The sequence below is a fragment of the Bombus flavifrons genome, chromosome 2 (assembly GCF_040668555.2).
Source record: "Bombus flavifrons isolate JBK064 chromosome 2, iyBomFlav1_principal, whole genome shotgun sequence".
Lineage (NCBI taxonomy): Eukaryota > Metazoa > Arthropoda > Insecta > Hymenoptera > Apidae > Bombus > Bombus flavifrons.
In genome coordinates, this window is record NC_138443.1 from 4,217,726 (window position 1) to 4,235,167 (window position 17,442).

Genomic DNA, 17,442 nt, shown 5'->3' on the forward strand with positions numbered 1-17,442 from the left:
ACATCTTTGGTCACTCGCCAAAAATTATTGGAACTAGGTTGGGATGTGTTGTCACATACACCATATAGCTTTGACCTTGCGCCTCCAGATTACCATTTATTTCGTTCCATGCAGAACTCCTTAAATGGTAAAATTTTTAATGACGCTGATGTTGTAAAATCACATTTAATTCAGTTTTTTGTTGGCAAAAATCAGAAGTTATGACACTGCCTGAAAGATGGCAAAAGGTCATCGACAAAAACGGACAATACCTAATTGAATAAAGTTATATTTTTAAGCAAAAATTTTGAATTTTCCTTCTTATTTAAAATACGCGATCATTTAGTTGCTAACCCTATATATATGTATATGTATGTATATATATATGTAGATATGTCAAAATATAAAATATGATCATATTTAAACAGTTTTCAGAAAAAAAAGAAGATGATTGTAGAGTATTTAAAGCGAAATATGGCTGAAATGCAGGTAAAAACACGATACAGAGCACATGCAGGATAAAAGAACATTTCACATGATAATGGCGGTGGGCTTGAATGGATAATAATTCGTTTAACGAATCTCAAATGTCTCATTATTATACGTAGTGAAAAGTACACGCAGCAACAGATATAACGGGAAACTTGCCTCGTTACGATTCGACAACAAAATGTTTTGCCCTTCTTGTCCCTCGCCCCTAATTACATCGTTGACAATAACAAAATCGTTAATTTATTTTCGGGACAACAAACTGGGAAACTCTACTCGTTCAATAACATGACATAAAACTTTAAACATTGTGCTCGGCCGCGTCCGCTAAAACGAATCTTGTGTTCCTCGTTTTATACATTTATTAAAATCATAATTAATGGCTGCGTTTCATGAAAGCTGGTCACAATTATAATGACGGTTAAAAAATATTTCGATAGTACAAAATCTATAATAGGTATATACAAAAAATAAGGCAAAATAAAATGAATAATCCTCTTGTTTGATTTTTAGTTGTTTCAGATACATTTTTTGTTATATTAGTAGAAATAAACTCGATGATACATTTTTTTCGGAGAGTTTAAAATAATTTGATAGAACGAATTGATCAGGTCCGCCATTATTATCGTCGAGTTTATTACGATCATGATTAAAGATCGGTTTTTGATAAACTGATAACGTTCTGATGCATCAACTGTCACCGCATTGTGACCCATAGGAAATTTAGATCTAAAATTATTCGAATGTCCTCCATACTAGTCTAAATCTTTATCACGTTTTAAAAACACGTTAAATAACTAGAACGTACATAAGAGAAAACGATTTGACATATCTTAAAAAGCATAATTATTGTAAAAATTTTATAACGATTCTCAAACTATGATGCATTTAAAAATGTTATTATTGGTTGAAATTAACAATTCTTATTAATCCCTTGCTTTGTAATATCGAATTACACTCGCAGCGAGAATTAAGGAGCAAACGTAACAAGATTTCTATTCGTCTGAAAATTCAATTTCAACTCGTTGTCGGCATTTAATCCTTTGTATTCCATTGGCGTCTTTACGACAATATTGATAATATGATTACTTTTCTTATTATTTTCACCAATAAAAGGTGGGAAAGCAGAGCTCTCCATCAGCTCTCCAGTATAAATACAAACATTTATGACATTGTTGATCATGCTGATGTTTAATACAAATTAAATGCTTTTCATTTCTCCTACCTTTTTAGTTATTTTATTATAGGTAAATCTGTAATTCCATTCACATCACTTGAATATTACAGGATAAGTACATTTTTTTTTATTCTTTTATTTTAATGTTTCTATATTTTAATACAAGACATGCAATATTTTTAAATTATGGAAGAAGTGGAAACATACGTGTTTACCCCAGCATCAAATAATTTACTGAATTTTGAAACTGCTACTCCGTAGAAAATGGAAAATATGATTTATTGTGTTCTTCTCCTAATTTTCATACGCGCCATACAATGTAAAGTACTAAATAAAGTAAAATTTATTAGCTTCCCAATAGATGTAAAGACTAGGAATCCTAATACATGCGATCGACAATATGTATATAGATAGATATACAGAAAAAATGATAAAGCAAGGGATTAGTAATGTCTATCTCTTCAATTATAAAATTTCAACTGTAGATTGAACAAAAATTTCGGATCCCGGGTCATATCTTTCAAACTAACTAATAAACTTTCACTTATAATTAATGAAACAGCTGGTACGATCAAATTTACATGTTATCGCGTTAACGTTCGGACCGTGCGCCGTGTAACGTCGCGACGATTCGCTATTAATGTGTCGAGTAACAATTACCCCGAGCTACATCATCGGGCAACAATTAATAACTGGATAATCGATACAATTTAGCGTGCCGGAAGGCAAGTGTCTGGTAATGCGAGCGAGTTCCTTCGTGAAATCTAGGTCGTTGTAGAAGTAGATCCAACGTATTCGTGTCAATTTTTCGTTCCGTTCATCCAATTGTCGCTTGTCTAGAACCTCGTGTAAATGATCGAGATTATAATAATGGGTTAGCCAAGGAGAAATTTTTAAAGAATAGATAAGTGAAAAGGGAGACATCGCGGAAAATACGCAAGGTTTAATGTAACCGTAAGGAAGGATGGAGAGGTTTCGGTCGACTATAACTACTTGTGGCAGTACCCTGTTGCTGGGAGGTGTTACTGTATCGATCACTGAAAGCGCGTGTTACTAACACGCGCGCAGGCTATTCCGGGTATTTTTAAGACATTTCAAAATCAGCATATAACAATGAATAATCGTCGAAAATGGAATTGTTTTATAGTATATACGATCGAGCCTAGATCGAGCACGTTTCAGATTTAAATAAATTTTTCCGTACAACGTTCGCAGTTCGCAGCTCGAGAGTCCTTCCGGAACGCCTCTGTGTGTACCGTGAAACGAAGGGGAAGAAAAAGCGAGCAAATGGCAGAAACGAGAATCCGTTCAATGATTCGTCACGTATTTTAATTTTAATTCTAGTTTTCAGTGATAATCTACGAGAATTATCGTAAATCAGCAAAAAGCAATATAATAGATTTGAACAATATTTCCTGATAATAATATAAGATCATAGTTATTTTATTTCTGTAATTATTATTTTTGAGGCGAAAAGTGATAAATATATCTATAATATATTAAGGTAAATAAAAAATTTGATATAAGTATAGCCATTTTGTTATTGGTTGAAATGATTGAATGAGATTGAACATATGCTGAGCCATTTTTGATTCCTTGTTGTATCCTGCTTCTGTCTTCCTACAATTGGAAGAGTAGACAAATGTCAAGCGAATTCCATTTATAAACTGCCGTAATGAATTTTAGGATACACCTTATCGTAAACGAAATGTTATAATAATTTAAATAATTGAAGAAAAATATTTAATACGTGTGACACGTTACATATATGACGAAAAATTTAAAAAAAAACCGCGAAGAATGTAAACACATCTATACACTTCGTAATTCGATAGCATCTCTAACTAATAATATTTCATTAATTAACAATAAGTTCTTTTTAGCCAAATTTATTAGACGTATAAGTAGTTAAAATTGCTTCTGATTATCTTTTCACTCATAATCACTGATAATACATTCGTATTGTCTAGACTAAATTCGAAATATATAATATTCTGCATAAATGAAGTCACGTATATCGATGTACATTTATTTCACTAGATTATTTGTTTTTCTTATACTGTCAATGAAACACTAGTACAGATGACTTTCCCATTCAAATTCTGAAAAGACTTAGAATGTTTCGTATAAGACGTTTTAGAACGAAAACGATCGGGTAAGTTTCTCAAAATAGGAAACTTGATTTCGATGATTGAGTTCCTTTTCAGTTTGAAACATTATATAACACTAAAAATTTCGATAGAAAAACAATCGGTAATTTTCACTATCAAGAACAGAATGAACTGGCCGGGTGGGTGTTCACGATTGCGTACAACTTACATGAAAATAATTGTAAAATATATACGAATACGAATTTCCCCCAGTATGCTGACTGAATGCGTGGCATCCTCGTATGAATTTTCTCGCGTTGTCTCTACGCAAAATCTTACTGCTCTCTACGTTACTTAATACGGAAAAAACGTGCGTCTATTTTGTACAGTGATGTGCCTTTAAACTACACAACTTCGAGCTGAGTCGGCGCTACAACTGACCAAGCTTTTCGATCGTTTCACCAACTCCCATAGAATATAAAACATAGAGCGGAGACTCGCTGCCTTTTCGCTTATCGAGCGATCTTCAGCGTTGGATTTGCTAATGGGTTAGCCATGAAATAAACGATGCGAAGTGTAAACCGAAATGAATAACGCTTTGGTACCTTCATGATAAGGTGGAGCCGTCAATTTTAATTAACACAGTTGCTACGACAAAGAGATAAATTACTATCGCGAAAAGAATATTATTACTTACAGTAATATGCTACATAACTTGTATATATTTCCTAATAATTTTTTATAGTATAATATATTTATAATTGAAAGATTCGATTAAAAGAAACAGAAAAAGATAAATTTGTATATACATATATGTATGAATATAATATTCATAATATCAATATTTTATTATTCTGTACAAATTTTTAAATGTTAGGAATGAAATAAGTGTTAACAGATAAATAAAAATATTGTGAAAACCACCTAAATAGTGCCATTTTTTTATTTCAATGTGTTCTTTTATTGAATATTTACTTTTATAGCGATAAAAATATTAATTATTTCTAACTTCTTTAGATACTAAGCTATTACAACAAGTTGTAATACATTAAATATAAATGATAAATGTCATAAAATAATCTGTTAATGTTAATTTATACATATATGCAAAATTCATTAGATGGCTCCTTACTGTTTGAACTTATGACAAAAATAATTAACTGTTGTATTGTGAGGCGTAAAAATAATATTCAAATGAGCGACATTTATAGTATAGAATTCATTCCTTTTTGCTCTTGTATATTGTGGGTTTGAAGTATTCGTATAAACATTTTATATATCTTCTTGTCATATGCTCATACAAATACGTTTAAAATGAAATACGTATGAGTTGTATAGTTGAGATTGAAGCATAAACAGAAATGGAAGGACATGAGGAAGATGAATTAGAAGATTTACATTCAACTATTTACACCTTTCCACCTAATGTACAGAATGTAATCGAACAGGTTAGATTGACCATATAACTGTCAAAATATACACTGACTCTTATCCTTAATGAGCAGTTAACGTTTTCTCATCTTGTTAAGTATTACGATTTATTTTTTCTTTTCTTGTTTTAATGATCTATATGAATTTATATTAAGTAAGTTATTTTTTAATTTTTAGGTTTTACCTAGTACAGATCCATTGGATCAACCAAACTTTAATGTAGTAGATTATATAAATTCATTATTCCCAACCGAACAATCTCTATCGAATATAGACGATGTCGTAAATAACATGGAATTGAAAATATGTAACATAGACAAGGAAATTCGTTCGGTAGTACGTGGACAAACAAATGTAGGTCAAGATGGGAAAGCAGCATTAGAAGATGCACAGAAAGTAATAAAAAAATTATTTGTGCATATCAAAGATATCAAAGATAAAGCAGAACAATCTGAAGAGGTTGTTAAGGAAATAACAAGAGATATTAAACAACTGGACTTTGCTAAAAGAAATCTCACTGCCTCGATAACAGCTTTAAATCATTTACATATGCTCGTAGAGGGTGTAGATACTTTAAAGTAATGTACAATAGTTTTTTTAAAAAAGTATGGTTAACACATGTAATTTAGTGATTATTATTTTATAATGTTATTTACGTGTTACTTTAGAGTATTAACGCAAAAGAAACAATATGGTGAAATTGTTTTACCATTGCAAGCAGTGATGGAGGTGATGCAACATTTTAGTAGTTACATGGATATACCTCAAGTGAAACAATTGTCTGATGAAGTATGTAATATATGAATTTTTATAGCAGTAATAGTAAAATATATATATAATGTTTATTAACATTTTGAAATAAAGGTACGCCAAATACATATTGAACTGGCTCAACAAATTACAGCAGATTTTAAACAAGCATTTTCTGGTCAAAATCCAAAGTATTTTAGTCAGTTAACAGAAGGTTGTTTAGTGTTATCCGTATTGGACCCTAAAGTTAAGTAAGTATGTTTATTAGAAGATTAGTTACTCAAATAGTTTTAACACAAATGTAATGACTAATTCTTTTTTACAAGGAAAGATCTACTTACTTGGTTTGTGGGTATTCAATTACAAGAATATGCACATCTCTTTGATGAAAATCAAGATTTTGCATGGTTAGATAAAATAGATCGACGCTATGCATGGATAAAAAAGCATTTACTTGATTTTGAGTCAAAATTTGGTACAATCTTCCCGCAAGATTGGGAGATCTCTGAACGAATTGCTGTGCAATTTTGTCATGTTACAAGAGAAGATCTTACAAAGTTAATGCATAAAAGACGTTCTGAAATAGATGTAAAACTATTACTTTATGCAATTCAAAGAACAAGTAATTTTGAATCATTATTAACAAAAAGATTTAGTGGTATTACTTTGGAAAATGTGGATATAACAAATAAAAGGATTACTACTGCAGACACGACTGATAATAAAGTTCCAGGAAATCCGTTTGAACAAAATGACCAGGTTTTTAAAAATTTTGTATACAATTGTCTTCTACTTAAGATTTATACTAAACATTTATACTAACAATTGTATTATATAACAGGTACAAAACGAAAAGCCAAAACCATCACCATTTTCAAATCTTATAGGAAAATGTTTTGAACCATACTTAAACATCTATATAGAAAGTCTGGATCGTAATCTGGCAGATCTAATGGATAAATTTATATCAGATTCTAAAACACAACCACCTGGTGCAAAAGATTTTGATGGTATTGAAGGTCCTAGTAGTGTGTTATCCTCTTGCGCAGATCTGTTTGTATTTTATAAAAAGTGCATGTTGCAATGTACACAACTTAGTACTGGCTCGATCATGTTGAGTTTAGCTGAAACTTTTCAAAAATATTTGCGAGAATATGCTCTTAAAATATTGCAAAATAATTTACCTAAGTAAGTAGAGTACACGCTTTTTATTTGAATTAATTAAATTTATGACTTTTTATAATTAAAATTTATTACAGAATTGGAGGTGGTACAGGAATTGGTACCAGTATGAGTAGTATACGTGATTTTCGAGACCTATCAACATCGGGTTTTATACAAAATTTTCAAAGTTTTCTAAAGGAAGGTGAAAGCACGAGATTTAGCAAAGAAGAGCAATCGCGTATATGCTGGTAAAAATTTGCTAATTGGTGGCATTGTAATTAACATAATATTTATAAAAAAATTAATTGCACAAAGTTATTTTTCAGTATACTAACAACGGCCGAATATTGCTTAGAAACAACACAACAATTGGAAGAAAAATTAAGAGAAAAAACAGATAGATGTTATTCAGAAAAGATTAATCTATCTCAGGAACAAGATATTTTTCATAAGTATATACTTATTTACATATCTTTTTCAGGTTATCGATATTTAGTTAATTTTTTTAATATTATTCATAACAACTTTTCCAGTGTTATATCGAATTGTATACAACTACTTGTTCAAGATTTAGAGTCTGCATGTGAATCTGCATTAACTGCAATGACAAAGGTACTTATTCAGTTTCATATTTGGTATATGTATGATTTTGTTCACCGTTATTGATATGCAAATATTTTTTAGGTTCAATGGAGTGCCATAGAGGTTGTTGGTGACCAAAGTAATTATGTTAATACTATTGTGGCACACCTTCGACAAACAATACCTACTATCAGAGATAAGTTGTCTTCATGCAGAAAATATTTTACTCAACTCTGTGTCAAGTTTGCCAGGTAAAAACTGAAACAAAAAGTGAATTTGTTTTACTAAGAAAGTTAATGAAAAATGTATTTCTTTGCAGTTCTTTTATAGTAAAATTAGTACAGCAATTGTATAAGTGCAAACCTTTAAATACCGTGGGCGCTGAACAATTACTATTAGACGTACATATGTTGAAAACTGCTCTTTTGGACCTTCCATCAACTGGATATCAAGTTCAAAGGAAAGCACCAGCGACATATACTAAAGTAATTTCGTTTGATATATTAACTTTTTATAAATTAATTAACACATTAATTTGCATATATTAATTTGATATATTGATTTGTATCAAAACATATATTTCACTATAAACAGGTAGTAGTAAAAGGCATGGCAAGTGCGGAAATGATACTCAAAATTGTGATGTCACCAATAGAATCTCCAAAAGAGTTTGTAAAACAATGCAGAATACGTCTACCAGATTTGCAAGCGCCAGAATTTCAAAAAATTTTGGATATGAAGGTAGACTAATCTTTTTATAAACATTTAGAATACTTAACAGTCATATTAAAATCTCAATAATTCGTAGGGTTTGAAAAAAACAGAACAAGTTCTATTACTAGAACAGTTCAAGCAACCTGAGAATACAGATATTTCACATGACACTAGGAGTCACATCATTCAAGATAGCCCAGAACATGAAGCTGGGCGAATAAAAAGATTGGAAAAATTAATCAAAAAAAGAATATGAATGTTTCATACTAAAACTTATATATATATATATATATATATATATATTATATTTTAATGTACATATATAAATTAAATATGATTGTAACTATATAATTACTAAATTTGCATAATTCTTTCACTTTGTTTCAATAAATTAAAAATTGTTTTTATATAATGAAATTTGATCTTCCTAAATTAATAATTTTGATTCTAAATTTTCCGTCTTAATCAAAGGACTTGTGTGTTATATAGAACAACAGAAGCTTTGGTTTTGTATTTTATTGTTGTACTTAATAAACAACATTCAGTAAGCAGGTAGGTGTTAACCCTGCTTTTGTGCAAGTTCCTTCGCTTTAGCTTTCTCTAATTTAGCTATTCTAGCGGCAGATTTACTGCCTAGAAGACCACCACCCCAGTGACGTCGGATTTCATCATATCTATCATTGAAGTTTGTCTTAATAGCTTCAACCAATTTCGAGAAGTTGGCTCTATCGCCGGAATCAACCTGAAATAAAAATAGTGCGTTACCGAAAATAAAGTACATTAAAATTATAATACTTAATACTAATAAAATTATATCAGTATAACATATTGTTTAGTTATATCACTAACATTATCATTGGATTGGCTCTATTTAAATTCATCATACTATAAATTATTAATTATATTTTATGTAAGAATAGTTGGCTGTGATGAAAACCCTTACCTGGACCAAAGCTAGTGCAGTACAGGTTTTACGCCTAACAAGGAGTCCCAATCGCGATTTACCTTTCACAATACAATAAGGTACACCCATTTTACGACAGAGAGCTGGTAGAAATAGAACAACCTGTGATAAAAAATAATATATCTATAAAAGAGAATAATATTGTAATCAATAGTTTATGACTACAACTATGTATTACTCAGAGTCACGTTTCATCCTTTGAAAAAGATTGATTATATGAATTTATTCTCAGGTGAAGAAATTCTAACATCATTGTGATAGAACAATTAAATATACTTTGCATAGTACTTTAAGAGACAAGGAAGTATACCTCAATTGGGTCCACATCATGGGCAATTACCACAAGCTGAGCTTTCTTCTGTTCTACGAGTGTAGTGACTGTATTTGTTCCACTGCGTAACACATTAGGTTTCTTTACTGGTGCATCTTCTTTCTTTATAACTTTTTGTTCAGCTCTATCTCTCAGCTTCAATTTTTTCATAAGAACTGAATCAGGTCTATATTTTTCCAACATTTTGAATAATTGTGTTGCTGTAACATGAAAGGTTAATGATAGATCTCCATGAATTGTTAAATTTTCCTAACTGTTTTATTTTCTAGCATGTAACAAATATAAAATAAATATACCTGTTTGTTTATCCAATGTTTGTGTAAATTGATTAATTGGTGGTGGTACTTTTAATCTTTTTTGTAATACAGCTCTCTGTCGCTGAATACGAATATACTTGGGCCATTTCACAAAGCGGCTAAGATCACGAGCAGGTTGAATATCCTGTCCTAAATAATAGATTGTTTATTATTTTGTTGTCATGTATGTTATATTGTATGTTATTTAATGATAATATATTATAATTAATTTGTGTATCTAAAGTTATGTGTCCAACTTACCAATACCAAAGTTACGAGTACGTTTTTCAAACAGAGGATTGGTTTGTTTTTTGGGTTCAACTTTCTTGACTGCCAAAGGTGCAGCAGCCACCTTCTTTCCTACTTTCTTCTTGGGCTAAATTGTTGTAAATGCATATATTAATATCATTTATATCATAAATATTATTATGCATTCATTATCATTGTTCAAAATCATGTGTACATGCAAAATGTTGCAGTTAACCTTATAAAAACTAAAACATTATAACTTTTGCAAATGCCAAAAATTTATATACTTCTACAATAATAAATAATATCATTTCCAATAGCTTATAAAATATGATAAACAAATCTATATAAAAGAAATATATTTATAACATCATATGTCCAAAACATGCTGAGATCGAACCACTATAATTCATAACGGTAACTAATTACTATTAGAAATATTAATCTTATTTAGCAATTTAGTAAATTTACCTTCTTCTGAACCATCGTTTTAACACAAAACCTAATGGATCTTTTATATTACAATGGATATAAAAGTTTGTACTTTGCTTAGAACAACGCGAAGTATGACCGCCAAGAACGTAAAGAAAGGTTCATGCAGCAGCGCCACCACAAGCATGCAACAGCGCCACTTTAATTACTTGCTTCTAGAAAAGAAACACAATGATTGTTTCAGAAAAATTGAAAAGATACAAATAGAAAAATAGAAAATATGAGATGAATAATTGTAAGATTTATGGATATGAATACATTAAGATTCTATGTATATGAAGCACGGAAATTGTGCGTATATTGATTTAGAACGTATTATATTAACGAAACATAATCGTAACAATTAACGTTACGCCTAAGATATAGTTTGAGAACAAGCTTTCTTTCCAAAATATGTTTATATATCTGAAAGATGCGGTAACAAATTAAAACTAGGGACGAAAATGTGGCGACGATGGCAACAACGGTTCGCGCGTGCGATCTTGGCGCCTCCACTCTGGACTATTTTCTGAAGGAGGACGCGTAGCGGCTATGATGTGCTAAGTTCATAATGTGTCGACAATCCGTCTAAGATACTCACCTGTCATGAAAGCTAATACTTGGTATTCGAAAAACTTTCGTTTATTAGTGTGTTCGTGACAGTACGTAACCTGGATGATTAGTGTTAGTTTCCGACTTATCGTGACATTTCCTTCCCTCCCACTGTCGACTCTGAGAAATCTCACATTTTCTATTTGGGTGTACTTTTTGGACCATTACAGGTAATGTTAGTATATACATTAAGTATAACTGTTTTATATTATCTTAAACGTTATTACTGAAGATTTCTATTCTATCTGTTTAAAGCTAGCAATAGATTTTATGGTCACTACTTGCATCGCATGTTGACGTCGTCATGCAGAATTCTGCTCGCGATTACTGACAAAAACATGTTAAATACATCTTTAACGTTAATTCTATCAAATCCAAATTAAATTATAGCAGTACGCAACATTTTTCATTGAAAAGCATACTTTACTTGAATCGGTGAAGATATGAATATGTGTACTTAAATTACTGTTGAGGATAGTCTGTGAAAAAAGAATGCAACTAAATGTTAAAATTAATTTTTTTTGTTATATTATGATACAAATTTTGTAACTCGTACAACAATCAAATTTACGTTTCAGTAAATATCAACGGAACATATATATATATTCCGACAGAATCTTTCAATTTTCAGTTTAATAAGAGAAGAATGTCGGGGAAAAAACATCTCGGTTGATTTCGATTTATTTAACTATAGATTAATATTATCAACATACTTCTTAATTTAGAAGATCTCGGTGTCTGCAAATGTCGGTGCAAAAATGTTTGCCGATAATAAATTACTGTTGTAATTGTAAATACAGTATATTGCAGCTATAATTCTTAGTGTCAGTTAGCACTAAATAACTATAATTTTTCCAGTAAATGTACATATGAAATAAACATTACGAAATAAAAATTCGATATCATTCCCTAAAAACTTTATGAACCTATGAAACGTAAATACACTTAAGTGGTCACAAAAAGTATTTGCATATCATTGTTTTTATTATAGCACATACTTATTACATAATTGATTAGTATCAAATTTCGTATCAGTTAGTAGTATATACTACTCTCATATGACTTCCAAAATTTGGTACTGTAAAAGTAAAATGCAGAATCCGATAGAAAATTGCTTCATTAGAAATAAAGATATGTGCAATGTTGCGATAGTTAATGATTATTGCTATATATATATATTAATCCATATTATTATTATATATTATATGTACTATTATATTATTATATACTATTTATATTATTTATATATATATATTATTTTATATATTATTTTATACTATACAAATTATTTTTCTTCGAAGAAGATAACTAGCAATAGTTAAATGATTGATAGGTACGATATAAATCGATCGATATGACTATCAGAAAGATTTGCGGTATCGGTGCCGGATATGTAGGTGGACCGACGTGTAGCGTGATAGCCTTGAAGTGCCCAGAGATTCAGGTGACTGTAGTGGACAAGAGTAAAGAAAGAATTGCACAATGGAACTCAGAAAAGCTTCCGATCTATGAACCAGGTCTCGATGAGGTTGTGCGTAAATGTCGCTTCAAAAATTTATTCTTTTCTACGGACATCGAAACCGCGATCCAGGAGGCTGATTTAATTTTCATCTCGGTCAACACGCCGACAAAAACATTTGGCAATGGGAAAGGAAGGGCAGCCGATTTGAAGTACGTCGAGAACGCAGCTAGAATGATCGCGGAAATTGCGACCGGGGACAAAATCGTTGTGGAGAAGAGCACAGTCCCAGTCAGAGCAGCGGAGAGTATCATGAATATTTTGCGTGCCAATCATAAACCAGGAGTATCGTATCAGGTAACATTTCTGTTACGGAAATTTACGACTGCATCAACCATGTTGGCGAAATCTTGATCGAATGTTTTTACTGCGTAATAGACAATTTTATGTAAGAAAAGCTGATGGGAGAAGTAAAAAATGGTTTAATTTCGCGTTCTAGACTCTTTTACTTAATGAAACTAATGTTAATGAAATTTTACAAGTCCTGAGTAAACTGGGAATCTTGATGCAAATTTATATCTTTAAGCATTTAAAAAAGTGGAATCTAAATAGAGATTTCTTTCGTCCTTCAAATATTATAATGAATACTTTATTTCAAATATTTTATATATTTTCTTATATAAACATCTGCATGAGTTGCAAATTATTAACACATTTCCTTGTATAACCCTAACAATTTTGGTGATAAATCAAACGAGATTTTATCAATTCTATAAATTACAAATAGTCTTATTGTCCTATATCTTAAGACCGTGAAATTATAAAAGAGAAATTCATAACCTACGACTTGCAAATTCAGCAGAATATTGTTAGTTGGTAAATTATCGTGCAAGGCAGTTGTAAAATGCTAATTACTTTGATCGAAGTATAAATCCTTTTTTTGGAACTTCTTTGTTTCCCTTTCGTTGCTCTCTCTAGATTTTAAAGTCGTGTAGAATCTAGAGAGTAATGGGTCGAATGCCACGTGGCTGGCTTCCTGTACTCCTTTGTGTAAAAGTACTCAGAAGCCAAGATCGAGCAGATAGATATGTAGTTTATTGGATTGAGTATCGAAGTAAAACAAGGGCAAAGGAAGTTTAGAACAGTCGCTTGTTGCTTGTAATAGAGTATTTTACTGTATCCTTTGAAGCTATTTTTAGGCTCGCTGCTCGCCAGATACAACTTTTAGTGCATGTGGATTAATCTCTTTTCCTTTCTGTTTATGGGCTATACTAATGCAATTTAAATATCTTTTAAAATACTTAAAATATACTTGCTAGTTTAAAATTTCAGAAACATAATAAGGGATAAATTTCGAAATTAAGTCACGATTAAAAGTAAATATTATTGCAAACGAGAAAGTCAAATAACTGATTCTTTAATTATTCCGAATAATGTATCTTCCAAATGTAGAACTTCGATATGTCTCTATCGATAATTATCAGCTGTGTACGGCCCTATATAAATATTTAATTCCACAGCTGTTCAATCTATCATTTCAACAATATTTCGAAATAATCGTTCGATGATATGCAATGAATAATATTTCTGATTCTTGCTTACGTCTATGATCAATATACATATTAATTGTCGGGCTTTGGAATTACCTAATTTAATACTTGATGAGTTCGTATCTGCTCAAGTGTAGAAGAATTTCTATTCGAACTGCTTTTCATTTGCCACGTATCGTTCATGACCTTTTTTCTTTCTCAGCTAATCAGCCTTTCTATTATTTGTCACGTGTTCTTAGTTTCATCGCAATCGTGCAAGAGGGGAGTAACAGGAAAGACGTAATCTCTTCTTCAGATCTTATCAAACCCGGAGTTCTTGGCGGAGGGAACCGCAATTGAGGATTTAGTGAATGCAGATCGCGTTTTGATCGGAGGTGAGGACTCACCGGAAGGGCAGGCGGCCATCGAGGAATTATGCAAAGTTTACGAGCATTGGATTCCAAGGAAGAATATTTTAACTACGAACACTTGGAGTTCGGAGTTATCCAAGCTGGTAAAAGCAGAAAATAAAACATTGGTTTATTGGCGAAACGATACCGTTGCTGTTTGCGAAATGCTAATTAGCGAAATTAACTAATTTCAACGCAATGTATACATTGATAATATTAAAGACGGAGAGGTAACATTATTTGTCAAATAAATGACAACGCTGCGTCGTCATGTTTTACATTTGAAATATCATGTTGCTACGGCACGTAGTCGAGCTTATACGTAAAATCATTATGTAATTATTTGAATTAATTGTGATTTTAGGCCGCCAATGCCTTTTTGGCGCAACGCATATCAAGCATAAATTCCTTATCGGCGGTATGTGAAGCGACTGGCGCGGACGTGTCTGAGGTGGCACGGGCTGTTGGCCTTGACTCTCGAATAGGATCGAAGTTCCTTCACGCATCGGTTGGATTTGGTGGTTCGTGCTTTCAAAAGGATATTCTTAATTTGGTGTATATTTGCGAATGTCTAAACTTACCGGAGGTGGCGGCCTATTGGCAACAAGTCATAGACATGAATGAATACCAGAAATCTAGGTTCTCCGCGAAAGTAATCGAGTCTCTATTCAATACCGTCACGGACAAAAGTATTTCTATGCTAGGCTTTGCCTTCAAGAAAAATACCGGCGACACGCGTGAGTCACCGGCCATTCATGTTGCTAAGACCCTACTCGATGAGGGTGCTATGCTTCATATATATGATCCCAAGGTAATTCTCATCGATGAGAATGTAATCTGTAATATGTACATTTGATTAGTTACTAAGCGTTTTGTATCTTTTTTCTCTTATAAAGGTCGAGGAGAGTCAAATTATCGAGGATTTGACACATCCGAGTGTAACTAATGATCCAGAATACGTAAAAAGCAGGATCAGTATCTACAAAGACGCTTATAGTGTTACGAAAGATACACACGCTATAGTACTCTGTACCGAATGGGATGAGTTTGTAGTAAGTAACAATTGTAATTATTTTAAAAAATAGTTTTACGATTATTTTATGATTTATTATTTGTTTTAGGAACTGGATTACAAACGAATTTATATTAACATGATGAAACCTGCATATATTTTCGATGGAAGAAAAATTTTGGATCACGATAGGTTACAAAAGATAGGTTTTATCGTACAGACTATTGGCAAAAGGATTACGAGGACCGTACTTTCAAGGGCATGGGGAAGTCAACCTCAAATATAAATAAATATATGCAGGTTGTCATATGAGACCGAATTCATTTGATTTCATAAATATTTTAATTATCACGCGAGTGGGTTTAGAATCTTGTAAATTCCGAAATGTGCTAGATTTTATACCCTCCACGGAATAATCTTGACATAGAAAGTAGTATTTGCTTTTACTTAAAGTATTTTCCTCTTTTACAGATTCTGTGAAATAGTAAATTAGCTTACAATTTTTCCAAATTTACAAAAAATGTAGATTCACAAAATTTTGAAAGATCGAGCATTTTTGATGGAGCTTAGATTTAAGATTATAAATGTTGGAAGCAAATGCGCCTTTTTGAGAACAAGTATGTACCTAATATATATCACTTATTGTAACTGTTTGTAGTAGTGACCGACGTCAGTTGCATCAAACATTTATATATACTTTTTACATAATTTGATATGTAGATATCTGCAATTATTATAATTATGATGGTAAATACTGTAGCTTTATTCTTTTTACAAGTGGGCATTTACACGATCTATAGCGAAAAATCCTATTTTAAAAGAAACAAACAAAGAATATTCCTTTACTTTTTGTGTAATATATGTTAGGCATATAAAACAAATACTGCGCGAGCGAGCACGGATGTATGAAGTTTTTGATACTAATTACATTACTTATTGCGATACAGTATGACATTATAGGATACAGTACAATACTTACCAATATTTTAACTTAAAAAGATGTATTAGTATTTTCCATTATGTGGAGAATTATTGTAATTCTATTTTTTCATACTTCCATATTCATTTATTGCATTTTTGGAAAACTTTTCCTATAGTTTTCCATTTAATTTTAAATATTACGCTCTTATTAGATATTTTTACAAATGTAAATAATTCGTTCTTAATGGTACTACTACTTTTAATGTTACAATGAAATTGTTATAAAAGTTGTTTTCTGCTTTATTGTAGAGAAAATATTAGTTTCAAAATATTATATTCTTTTGTGGTAGTAACATTAGGAAGGAATGAAAAAAGCAAGCAATAATATCAATTATATATTTGGTATATTATATATTTGGTATATTATATATTATATATTAGTTATATTTGGTATATTATATTATATGTCAAATATATTTGATATATGTTTGATATCAAAATGTTTTGTATAATGTATAATATGTATACCATTTATAAAAAAGAGTCTTAGAAGATTAGCAAGTTAAAATATTCATGATAATTTTACAAGAACTATTTCCATTGTATGTAATTACAGGAAACTGGTATAAACAAATAATTTAATATTGATTTATTCCAAGCAACATAATTTACTTTTGTGGTTATATACACGAGATTTATAAATAAATGTTAACAGAAAGTTTTCTAATTCAGTGTCCTTATTGATTGTTTACATTAATATATTAATACACTTAGTACATACATACATATATATTCCATTAACATTCCTTAAG

General features: G+C 31.0%; 4 protein-coding genes across 8 annotated transcripts in view; 2 read left to right on the top strand and 2 right to left on the bottom strand.

Annotated features, from left to right (window-relative positions):
• The window catches only part of LOC138188833 (cell adhesion molecule 1), a 43,760-nt gene extending 39,575 nt beyond the window's left edge, over positions 1-4,185 (bottom strand). For all 3 annotated transcript variants that reach the window (XR_011175712.1, XM_069130976.1, XM_069130987.1), the window contains exon 1: positions 3,965-4,185. Coding sequence is in view for 2 of the 3 variants with exons in the window: in XM_069130976.1 (XP_068987077.1) it covers positions 3,965-4,031 (67 nt within the window). In the remaining variant the exon portion in view is untranslated. The remainder of the gene's footprint in view (positions 1-3,964) is intronic.
• A 631-nt stretch (positions 4,186-4,816) lies between these two features.
• Vps53 (vacuolar protein sorting 53) lies at positions 4,817-8,663 on the top strand. 2 transcript variants are annotated; one of them, XM_069130843.1, is made up of 13 exons: positions 4,817-5,183; positions 5,344-5,744; positions 5,835-5,955; positions 6,031-6,167; positions 6,243-6,675; positions 6,758-7,104; positions 7,176-7,328; positions 7,407-7,532; positions 7,614-7,692; positions 7,765-7,913; positions 7,982-8,147; positions 8,257-8,403; positions 8,471-8,663. In XM_069130843.1, the coding sequence occupies exons 1-13, from the start codon at positions 5,097-5,099 to the stop codon at positions 8,630-8,632; spliced, it is 2,508 nt and encodes an 835-aa protein (XP_068986944.1). In that variant the 5' UTR covers positions 4,817-5,096; the 3' UTR covers positions 8,633-8,663. The 2 variants fall into 2 exon arrangements, with proteins under 2 accessions (XP_068986944.1, XP_068986955.1); XM_069130854.1 differs by having other exon boundaries at positions 5,135-5,258.
• A 214-nt stretch (positions 8,664-8,877) lies between these two features.
• RpL7A (ribosomal protein L7A) lies at positions 8,878-10,844 on the bottom strand. Its single transcript, XM_069130994.1, has 6 exons — positions 10,688-10,844; positions 10,229-10,343; positions 9,968-10,117; positions 9,651-9,871; positions 9,320-9,442; positions 8,878-9,118 (listed from the first exon to the last, which is right to left on the bottom strand). Exons 1-6 carry the CDS (start codon positions 10,700-10,702, stop codon positions 8,936-8,938), a joined length of 807 nt encoding a protein of 268 aa, XP_068987095.1. The 5' UTR covers positions 10,703-10,844; the 3' UTR covers positions 8,878-8,935.
• A 319-nt stretch (positions 10,845-11,163) lies between these two features.
• sgl (UDP-glucose 6-dehydrogenase sgl) lies at positions 11,164-17,071 on the top strand. 2 transcript variants are annotated; one of them, XM_069130956.1, is made up of 6 exons: positions 11,164-11,474; positions 12,633-13,115; positions 14,604-14,801; positions 15,062-15,508; positions 15,594-15,749; positions 15,819-17,071. In XM_069130956.1, exons 2-6 carry the CDS (start codon positions 12,654-12,656, stop codon positions 15,993-15,995), a joined length of 1,440 nt encoding a protein of 479 aa, XP_068987057.1. In that variant the 5' UTR covers positions 11,164-11,474; positions 12,633-12,653; the 3' UTR covers positions 15,996-17,071. The 2 variants fall into 2 exon arrangements, with proteins under 2 accessions (XP_068987057.1, XP_068987046.1); XM_069130945.1 differs by having other exon boundaries at positions 11,165-11,469.
• The last annotated feature ends 371 nt before the right edge of the window (positions 17,072-17,442 follow it).

Coding starts and splice junctions, on each gene's coding strand:
- Vps53 (XM_069130843.1), top strand. CDS start 5,097: ATGGAAGGACATGAGGAAGATGAATTAGAAGATTTACATTCAACTATT. Junction 7,105..7,175: donor TTGCAAAATAATTTACCTAA/GTAAGTAGAGTA, acceptor AATTTATTACAG/AATTGGAGGTGGTACAGGAA. Junction 8,148..8,256: donor CACCAGCGACATATACTAAA/GTAATTTCGTTT, acceptor CACTATAAACAG/GTAGTAGTAAAAGGCATGGC.
- sgl (XM_069130956.1), top strand. CDS start 12,654: ATGACTATCAGAAAGATTTGCGGTATCGGTGCCGGATATGTAGGTGGA. Junction 15,509..15,593: donor TTCATATATATGATCCCAAG/GTAATTCTCATC, acceptor TCTCTTATAAAG/GTCGAGGAGAGTCAAATTAT. Junction 15,750..15,818: donor CCGAATGGGATGAGTTTGTA/GTAAGTAACAAT, acceptor TATTTGTTTTAG/GAACTGGATTACAAACGAAT.
- RpL7A (XM_069130994.1), bottom strand. Junction 9,872..9,967: donor AACATTGGATAAACAAACAG/GTATATTTATTT, acceptor TTCATGTTACAG/CAACACAATTATTCAAAATG. Junction 9,119..9,319: donor CTGCACTAGCTTTGGTCCAG/GTAAGGGTTTTC, acceptor TTTTTATTTCAG/GTTGATTCCGGCGATAGAGC.